The sequence below is a fragment of the Phalaenopsis equestris genome, unplaced genomic scaffold (genome assembly GCF_001263595.1).
Source record: "Phalaenopsis equestris unplaced genomic scaffold, ASM126359v1 Scaffold000078, whole genome shotgun sequence".
Classification (NCBI taxonomy): domain Eukaryota; kingdom Viridiplantae; phylum Streptophyta; class Magnoliopsida; order Asparagales; family Orchidaceae; genus Phalaenopsis; species Phalaenopsis equestris.
The window spans coordinates 529,429-540,373 of NW_018164520.1; the positions used below are offsets into that span (position 1 = coordinate 529,429).

The following is a 10,945-nucleotide window of genomic DNA, read 5'->3' on the forward strand; positions in this document are numbered from 1 at the left end:
GCCTTCATCCCGGCGGCAGCGTTTCAGACACCGACGACCCTCGTCCATACGGTGGAATCTGTCAAACTAGAACACCAGTTTCTTCGCGTGCCTCTTGAGCACTTAAAGAAGACGATAAGAGCCAACCATCGTTTTGCGGAGAAGGAGGTGGCTGCCGTTCTTTCGGGGGTCGCTGATGCTGTTGACCGCGATGATATTTCGAGGGAGGAGGCTGTTAGCCATCTCACATCACTCGTTTCCAGGCTTCAAGGCCTCAAGCGTAAGGTTCGTGTTTTGTTTCTGCATTTGTCTTTTGCTTTTTCTGATTCGTAACCCTAATGATATTTTTTGTTAAGTTCAGCTGGAGGATGGTTTTGCGTCTGAGGATTTGCAGGCGCAGAGGTGCCGTGCAAGACTGGAGCACTTGGAGGGGATTGATGCGGATAGTTTAGATGAGTGGAGCAGTACTAGGTTGAAGCGTGTGCTTGTGGATTATATGCTGCGCATGTCGTACTATGAGTCTGCTAAAATGCTTGCGGAGAGTAGCAATATAGAGGTATGTATTTGTTTGTAGGTTTTTGTCCATCTTCTTGGTTTGAAGTAGAATAGCTCTTTCTCTGGTTTTTAATTTTTTAATTTTTTTTAATTTCATAAATCTTGAAGAAAAATGAAGTATTTGACTGAAGATTACATTGTTCTATATCATCAATTTATTCGATCTAATATACTGACATAGTTATTTTGATTCTCAAATGGTAATATCATATCTCTATGCATTTCATTAAGTTCTTTTTTCTGTCTTGAATTCTCGTGTTTAGCCACCCACCAAGAATCCCCATCCAGTGATAGGGATCATGAACACTTAAAGTGATAACAAAGAGACCAAGCAGCATAGGAAGGTACAAAGATTTACATGATATAATAAGAAAAAATAGCTAACATCCATGGTAAGGAGAAGATCCCATTTATCATAAAAAGGCCACACATGTGCAAGGTTGAAAAGGGCGCACCATAAAATTTCATTTTATTCTAATTTACTTAAATCTCACCACAAAAGAGAACCCCAAATTTCTCCCTCAAGTCAAAAAAAAAAAAAAAAAAGATAAATCATCTTAATATCAAATAAAAATTGCAAGAGCCCAACAAAAGAGATAATAAATAAATACCAGTAAGCTATATGAAAAGAGCCTCACCAAGATGCTCTTAAAATAAGAATCTTCTCTTTCTTGCTCTTTCCTTTCTTCTATTTCGCAGAAAAGGCAGTTTGTCAACAAGAAATTTAGCTAAAGAACTGATTTTCATAAAGAGATTAGAGAGATAATGGTGCAATTTTTAATTATGCTATAAATATAAAAAATGCAAAATATGTTTGCACGAAATCAAATAACCATTCTCTCACATAAAAAGTAAGAGCTGCTCTATAATCTATATTCAATTCATATGCTCATTTTTCATATAAATGAAAACAATATTTTGAAAAGTGAAGTGGAAGACATATTGTGCATGAAACTTGGAATGAAAGAATCTTACTGTGCTTTTTGTAGAAATAATTTTACAAGGGGTTACTGAGCCAATGTCTAATTTCAAGCTCATAAAAAGTATATTGTTTGTGTATTTCTTTTCTATTGTAGCTTGCTCAAAGTTAAATCTTGGCAAGCCACACTTGAATGAACTATTTTTTAATTATGACCTTCTAATAAAATTCCATTTATGAGGATTTATTTGATAATGAATTGATTCAATTAGTATCCATTAATTTACAACTGAAGGAATAGTTGAATTATTCAACCTGTGAATATTATCGTGAATTGAAATGGACCCAAACTATTTTTGAGTTATGACCTTCTAATAAAACTCCATTTATGAGTATTTATTTGATAATGTATTGATTCAATTAATATCAATTAAATTACAACAGAAGAAATAGTTGAATTGATATTCAACCTGTGAATATTATTGTGAACTCTTAATTCCATGGAATTTCTCTTGTTGAGAGTTATAATCAAAAGTAGCTTCCTTTGGCAAAAATATAAAGAAATGATCAAGTGTGTACTAACATGCTTTTATGTAACTGTAGTTCTTGTTTAAAATTAAGTGTAGGCAGATTATGGCATAATTTCAATCTTAATGTTTTATATCTTTTATAGAAAATTATGGTTATTCTTCAATCTGATTTTACTTTGATGCCTGTTATGCTGAGATCTCTTTCACCTGTTTCTGTTATGAAGTTAATTTGGATATACGTCCTGGAATTCTTGGTTTGTTTTGACCTCCAAATTCTTTAGTTTGAGAAGGATTCATTAACTGATGCTTAACATCTTCAAGATTTTTTTTTTTTACTTTTAAAGTTCTTTCATGAAATTACACTCCTTTGTTATGATGATTTTACTGTTTCTCTTAAGATATTTGCTGCATATTACAATTATACTTCTGGGCACATAGCTCAATGGTTTTGCCCTTGACCTCCAAAAGGGAGATTTCGGTTTGATTCCCGCAAAAAATAAATAAATGAGTAAAGTGTCAAAATAGCCGCAGACTGTTTATATGAGACTATTTTAGTTCCAAAATCTACACACGTGTCAAATTAATCACCAGACTCTTTTAATTGGGGTTAAAATACTCTTCAGGGAGGATTATTTCAACCCCTATTAAAAGAGCCTGGGGACTAAATTGTCGGTTTTTTAGATTTTTGTACTAAAATGACCCCATACAAAGAGTCAGGAGACTATTTTGGCACATTTCCCAATAAATAAAGCATAGAGACACTTATTTCATATTTCATTAAAGGGTGTTCTATTACAGGATCTTGTTGATATTGATGTTTTCATCGAGGCCAAGCGGGTGATAATTTCTCTCCAAAACAAGGAAGTAGGACCTGCATTAATGTGGTGCGCGGAGAACAAATCTAGATTGAAGAAATTCAAGGTATTGAATTTAGTTCTTATTTTTGTTTATTAGTTACCGAGAGATTCATAATTTTTTGTCATGGTTCTTGAAAATGCTTTTCTTTGTCTTTACTTGAGAAGATATAGCATAGCAAATTCTGTAAATGAATGGAAATTTAAATCCTTACAACTAGGGGTGTCAAAACTAACCTGACACGCTAACGTGACCCAAACCTGACCCGAAAAATCTGGGTTTGGGTGTCCCGAATTATTTTTGGGTTGGATAGGAATCCCAGTCCGTTTAATCTTTTGGATTATGTTCAGGTTGACCCTCTAACTTGAAATTAACTTGAAGCTAACTTGCTAAACCCAAAATTAACTTGCGAACAGAATTGATTCTAGATTGACCTGAAATCAATTCAAATTTGGCACGAATAGCTATTATGATTTATGTTAAATGTGTTATATAGGTCGAGTTAGAGTTAGCGGGTTAAAGACAGGTTTGGTTTGGGTTGGACTTTCTGACCCATTTAAAATTCAGGTTGGGTCAATTTTGGGTAAGACCCGAACTAACCCATAAACGCGATTTGAAACCCTTACCTAATACTTTGTCTTCTAATGTCCTTATGATCAATTCAAATGCAATGACAAATAAAAGAACCAAAAACACTTGATTTGTCTGGAAATTCAACCCAGGTATTGACCTAGGCTGACTAGAATCCTGGCTAATGTGTGCTAGTGTTTTAGATTAGGAACTAGAAACTGTACTTATTACACTAATCCGTATTCAATAAAATTAATCCAGGTTGATTTTTAGAATTTTTGACATTTTCTTACTTTTTTGGGACTGCATAATGGTTAATAGTACTTGAATGTTAGAAATTGTATTTTGGAAATTGAACTCAAGAGACTAACCAGCGAAAAAGTGTCATTACTGACTTAAAGTTCACTGGATTTTAAAAGTAGTATCAATTGTTAATTAACCGTAGTAAATAACTAATTTACATTCTTATCATTAAGTTTGAAGCATTAAAGCTAATAATTAGCAGCATTAAATCTACATAGTGCTGGATTTGAAGTATTTCTTTTTTTAAATAAATTTCAATGTACTTATTGTTGATCTACAAGCTTGAGCATATGGATTTTAAGTTTGCATTATTATCTCCGTTGATAATTGTTTCAGTGAGATTTTTGGGATGGCTTTGTTGTGTTTTGGGTCCTTGTTTTAAAGTGACTTTGTTTTGTCTTTTCTTTTTGAAGTTTGGTCCTTATATAATGTTCTTCTGATTAACTTTAAGAATCACTCTTTGAAAGTGGCAAATTAGGCTGTCAGTCTTCTTGGAATGCAAATTAAAATTTGCACAGTACTTATCCATGTTGTACGTCTACTAACTCTGAGAATTTAGGAAGATTTACATACATACCACTCAATTCCTATGTATTTACATATCTATCACCTAAACTTCAATATTTACACACATACCACCGTTCCTATGTGTGAAAAGCTGTATTTAACATTTTAAAAGTTAAAATAATGGTATTTTAGATGTGATATAAAATATTTGTGTGGTATAAATGTAAAAAATCAAAGTTAGGTGTTAGATGTGTAAATACGTGGTAATTGGGTGGTATGTATGTAAACGCTCCATACTTAACGTTTGTCGTTTTAATTACCAACTTCTTTTGTTCCTTCCCAATTTAGGGTCATTTCATTTATTCACTTCGTCTTGAATCCTGATTTTTTCATGAGTTATAGCATTCAACACAGTAAACTAAAATATACTCTTTTTCTAAAGAGCTTCCATATCAGTAGTAGGAAGCACAAATATCAGCGAACATTACTTACTAAATTTCTTCAGCTTGACGTTTTTGGAATATACTTATTCTTTAAAGTAAGATTTACATGCATGCCACTCCATTTCTATGTATTTACTTACATATCTAACACCTAGACTTCAATATTTACATACACACCACCTGATGTGATATGAATGATTTGAACGGTATAAATGTAAAATGTTAACTTTCAGTGTTAGCTATCTAAATACATAGAAATTAGGCTGTATGTATGTAAATGCCTCTTCTTTTAAGTAGTCCAACCTATAATAATATAATACAAATTCTAAATGCAGAGCAGGTTTGAATTTCTGTTGAGGCATCAGGAGTTTATAGAACTTGTAAGGCTTGATGAAAGCTTGAAAGCAATTGCCTACGCACGGAAGTTTCTCGCACCCTGGGCGGCTACCCATATGAAAGAACTGCAACGGGCTATGGCCACTTTGGCTTTCAGAAGTAATACTGAATGTGCAACTTACAGTGTAAGTACTATCCATGTTTTGTTCATTTTCTTTATCAGCAATGAAGAAGGCATGCAAATTTTTTGGAAGATTTGCGTACATACCACTCAATTCCTATGTATTTACATATCTTACTCCTAAACTTCATTTTTTACATACATGCCGCCTTAGCTATGCATGAAAAGGTGGATTTACTTTTTAAAACTTAAAATGGTCTTATTTTGGTGTGACATAAAAGATTTGGGTGGTATAACTGTAAAAAATAAAGTTTAGGTGTTAGATATGTAAATAAATAGGAATTATGTGCTATGAATGTAAATGCCCTGATTTTTTTAACGTAGTAAAGGCATGCTTTCATTTGTTTTTATGTCAAATCATAATTGACATTTGCAGCTGGTCAAAGTGCTATATTTTTCTATTTTCTTTTTACTATTTTTTTATTTTAATCTCCAGTCAATCTGTTCTCAATGCATCATGCATGAATCATACGTACCATTTTATTCTGATTGTTTTTTTGTAAGATATTTGATTACTTAAAAAAAAATGGAAGATCTACGAGGTGATCACATTTTGTGTTGTTTTAGGCTATATTAAAAATGGCTTAACATCTCTCTCTCACATTGCTGTTCTAAAAGTGAACTGAAATGATCCTTAGTGACACCTGATCAGATCTTGATCGTCAGAATAAGATGATTCCTTTTATATTTTACGAAAGATCCAATATTAATCACTTTGTCATTTTAGATATTTTTCTTCTTTTATTTTTTGATTGCTTTATAAAAGTCACCCCATCCCTCAAGACTCCTCATTATGATGAGAAAATAAAGTGTTTTTTTTTTGGGAGGTAAATTATATTGTCGGTCAACTTTTTGAAAAGTGAAAATAATTTTGAAATTTAATTTAAATATAAGAGGTAAATAGTTTAGACTTTGGAAGTAGTGTTTTAATTTTTTAGAAAATGAGACCGAATGAATCTCATTAGTCCAATAATTTGCATAATCGTGGCTGACACCCTTAATACTACACATTCCACGAGAAAAGTGTAGATCCCAGTAATAAACTCAATCCTGCAAAGTAAGAGATTTGTGACATCCATTTAGTCTGCGAATTTTTTATGTGACCGATAAATTCACCTATTTAATACAAATATTAAATAGTTTATTTTACCTGGTTCCAAGTTCTCTATAGAGACAAATCCCTATAGTTAATTACATCTCCCGTCACTTGAGAAAACTCTCGATAATAACCAGTGGTTCTAGTCTTCAAGAAGTCAAAGTTCAGGTTTTTTTTTTAAGGTAGGACGTGGAAAGACAAGTGGAAATGACTCAAATAAGAATAAATATTTTCAAGAGCCAAAAGAAGGAAAGGTAGGAGATGTCACAGATCCTGAGGAGAAACCTTGGTGACTTCCCAAACTATTCTAATGTATAGCTGAGTTTTGGAGACGATGTTATTTAGGTGTTAATTCTGCCAATTTTATTATTTGGGACTTACATTTGCATAATATCTGATTATGCAAATAGCCCGCAGAGATAAGAGGGTTTACATCGTAACGAACAACAACCTCAGAACCTAAAGCGAATTAGGACTTACACTGCACAATATTATTGCACAGGTGCTTAAAGAGGGTATGAGGGTTTACCTCGCGCTAGGCGAGTTCTCTATAGAGACAAATCCCTATAGTTAATTACATCTCCCGTCACTTGAGAAAACTCTCGATAATAACCAGTGGTTCTAGTCTTCAAGAAGTCAAAGTTCAGGTTTTTTTTTTAAGGTAGGACGTGGAAAGACAAGTGGAAATGACTCAAATAAGAATAAATATTTTCAAGAGCCAAAAGAAGGAAAGGTAGGGGATGTCACAGATCCTGAGGAGAAACCTTGGTGACTTCCCAAACTATTCTAATGTATAGCTGAGTTTTGGAGACGATGTTATTTAGGTGTTAATTCTTCCAATTTTATTATTTGGGACTTACATTTGCATAATATCTGATTATGCAAATAGCCCGCAGAGATAAGAGGGTTTACATCGTAACGAACAACAACCTCAAAACCTAAAGCGAATTAGGACTTACACTGCACAATATTATTGCACAGGTGCCTAAAGAGGGTATGAGGGTTTACCTCGCGCTAGGCGAGTTACCTCGAAGTCCTAGGGGTTGCTATTTAGACCAATGAGAGAGTTTAGCTGGTGTAGACTTGTTTTGCTGTTGTAGAATGACGACCATCTCCACTTGTAGTCCGCTTCAAGTTCCTTATCGCGCTGCCCACGAAGTTGCTCTAAACTCCTCGTCGAAGTAAGCCCAAGACATCAATTTTAAATGCCTCAAAATCACCTAGGAAACCCAACCCAAAATAGTGTGTAAACTCTCCAAAATCAGGCCCAAAATGATGTTTAAGAAAGTCATAAATCAGTCCCAAAACTGCCCCCAAATCATCACTTAAATGACCCCAAATCAACACCCACAATAACTCCGAAACAGTGAATAAAACAACATTGAAACAATGTTTTCATGTCTCCAAAACAAAATTTTTTAAAGCTCCAAAATGACACTTTAACATGTCTCAAACAACAATTTTAGAAGTATTCTAAACAGCAGTTTGAAAGCCTTCAAACAGTAATTAAAAAGCCTCCTAACAACAGCGTAAAATAACAATCAAAAAAAGGATGAGCAACAATTAATATGTTGACTGCAGATAGGAAGCTCAAAAGGTTTCCAACAACAAATTTCTCAAACAGAAGCAAGATAATTTTGAAGCAAGATAATAGTGGCATAAGCCAACTTTGCAAGGGTCTATGTTTGAAAATATGAAAATTTAACTAACAACTATCAAGCAAAAATCTTCATTCTGCGCATCAAGTACTTTTCCCTAAGCCAATCATTCATATTTGTTAGTATCCTCAATTGAATGGTATTGTAAAAAAAAAAGTAACACGAGAGGACAATATTGAAAAATGATCATTGAAATCCACCACATACCAAAAAGAAGCAGCTTTCTGATCAATCCCTAAGTAAGACGAAATCGGGAGCTGAGAATAAGAGAGGCGGATCAAAGTTTCTGTAGAGGGGGATGGGATGCCGAGCGTGAGAGGTTGTTGGTTGAGCAAGAGAGGGGAGCGAACTTCAGTGCGTGAGAGAGAGGAGCAGGCGATGGTTTTGGTTCGCAAAGGAGGAGCAGGGGAGCAGGCTTCGGGTCACAGAGGAAAGCAGGCCAGCGGGATCAAGCTGTTGTTCTGTCGTGTGCGAGAGGGAGGAGCAGGCGAGCGGGGTCGAGTGGAGGAGCGGGGCCTCGGTTTGCAGAGGGCGGAAGGCACAGGCCCAAAATGATGTTTAAGACAGTCATAAATCAGTCCAAAAACTGCCCCCAAATCATCACTTAAATGACCCCAAATCAACACCCACAATAACTCCGAAACAGTGAATAAAACAACATTGAAACAATGTTTTCATGTCTCCAAAACAAAATTTTTTAAAGCTCCAAAATGACACTTTAACATGTCTCAAACAACAATTTTAGAAGTATTCTAAACAGCAGTTTGAAAGCCTTCAAACAGCAATTAAAAAGCCTCCTAACAACAGCGTAAAATAACAATCAAAAAAAGGATGAGCAACAATTAATATGTTGACTGCAGATAGGAAGCTCAAAAGGTTTCCAACAACAAATTTCTCAAACAGAAGCAAGATAATTTTGAAGCAAGATAATAGTGGCATAAGCCAACTTTGCAAGGGTCTATGTTTGAAAATATGAAAATTTAACTAACAACTATCAAGCAAAAATCTTCATTCTGCGCATCAAGTACTTTTCCCTAAGCCAATCATTCATATTTGTTAGTATCCTCAATTGAATGGTATTGTAAAAAAAAAGTAACACGAGAGGACAATATTGAAAAATGATCATTGAAATCCACCACATACCAAAAAGAAGCAGCTTTCTGATCAATCCCTAAGTAAGACGAAATCGGGAGCTGAGAATAAGAGAGGCGGATCAAAGTTTCTGTAGAGGGGGATGGGATGCCGAGCGTGAGAGGTTGTTGGTTGAGCAAGAGAGGGGAGCGAACTTCAGTGCGTGAGAGAGAGGAGCAGGCGATGGTTTTGGTTCGCAAAGGAGGAGCAGGGGAGCAGGCTTCGGGTCACAGAGGAAAGCAGGACAGCGGGATCAAGCTGTTGTTCTGTCGTGCTCGAGGGAGGAGTAGGCGAGCGGGGTCGAGTGGAGGAGCGGGGCCTCAGTTTGCAGAGGGCGGAAGGCGAGCATGGTCTCTTCTGCGTTGCGTGAGGAAGAGGGGACTCCAGCGAACGGTAGAGGCAAGGCCTAGCGTTTCCTTAAGAAGGGTCGGAGGAGAGCCGAATCTCGGTCTCGGGAGAAGGGGAGCCGAATCTCGTCGTGAGAGGAAGGAGTCAAATAGGAGGATGCAGAGGGGCCTAATGCTTTCGGTGCAGAGACGGGATCGAGCCGAAGGTGGAGGAGCTTTCGGTGCCGAGGAAGAGAGGGGGAGGCAAACGAATTCGATCCGATGAGGAAGAGACGAAGAGATTGTTCGGTGGAGAGGGGAGCAAGCGTGCTTCGATGCTGAGGGAGGAGAGCCGAGCGCGAGCAGGAGAGGGGAAGGAGCGAATGAGAAGTTTTTTTTTTAGAGGGAAAGAAGAGAAGAGGGCCCTTTTTAGGAGCGGGATCGAGCCATAAAGTTATAGACGCGAGTATTGGTTAAGCACCAAATTAAACACCTTCCATGCGGGGGAAAGTTCGTTAGACAAATATTAAATTTCAATTTGACCAAATTAATGTGAGATTAAATGGTCAATTTGAAATTTAAAATTTGAATTTTGAAAATATTTGAGCTGGGGTGATTAGCCCGTGTTCAACCCAAGTCGAACCCGAGTTGAACCTGAGTTGAGCCCGGGCCCGCGTCCCGCTAATAAAAAAATAGTGCATTGATTTCCGTGTCATTTGTGCAAGTGCGTAACCATAGCAATATAAACGTCTTTCCTAGCTAAAATCGACGTTCCGGGCGAGTTGACACTGTCCGTTTCGTCATCCGGTGTCGTCCGGACAAGTTCGCCAACGGTCGGGCAAAAAAAATTGTGTCAACTTCGTGCGTGGTGTAGCAAGTACGTTGATGTGTCACGGAGGGTTCACTTACGGCCATCTGATCTTGTAGGAACTCATTTTCGGCTATATGTTTGTCCTTAACCGTTGCAACTAGAATTTGAGTGCTTGGAACCACTCATGCGAGTTCTTCACAATATTGAGTCAAGAAGTGGCTCGAAGCTCTACAGGAGGTGGGCTCCATTGCTAGTCCGCTATAATGATCAATAAGAACTCCTAAGGCTAGAGTTTGGGTTCTGGGAGTAAGAAATTAAGACCTCACTTAAAATTAGGTCAACAAATGGACCCCCAATAGGTATGACGTGCGGAACAAGTACACCGCACGTATTGGTGTTGACCGAAGTGATGAACACGATCAAAAGAACCATCTAAGTACACCATACTCAAAATGAATCCATTCAGAATCAAAATCAAATTTGAGTTGGGACTTTCCACTGGGGGATTACCAATCCATAGACAAGAGTGTACTGAAGATTTTCAAATGTTTCCGCCAGAGATGAAGGGGTTCGCGATAGGTTGGCGTCGTTTGATTGTTGTAAATTTAATTGAGTGAGAAGATCAATTTGAGAAAGGAAGTACTTGGCCACGAACACAGGATTTATGCCAAAATTTGGAGACAGCTACCAACACAGAATGCATACCAAATTTTAGGAAATATCATGAATGCGGAAAATTTAGGGA

At 36.6% G+C, this 10,945-nt stretch overlaps 1 protein-coding gene across 1 annotated transcript in view; it reads left to right on the plus strand.

Annotated features, from left to right (window-relative positions):
- LOC110019786 (macrophage erythroblast attacher) overlaps positions 1-10,945 on the plus strand; it is a gene marked incomplete at its 5' end in the record, with an annotated part of 25,445 nt that continues 14,500 nt past the window's right edge. The window contains 4 exons of the mRNA XM_020717612.1: positions 1-264; positions 341-535; positions 2,782-2,904; positions 4,997-5,182. Coding sequence (XP_020573271.1) covers positions 1-264; positions 341-535; positions 2,782-2,904; positions 4,997-5,182 — 768 coding nt within the window. The remainder of the gene's footprint in view (positions 265-340; positions 536-2,781; positions 2,905-4,996; positions 5,183-10,945) is intronic.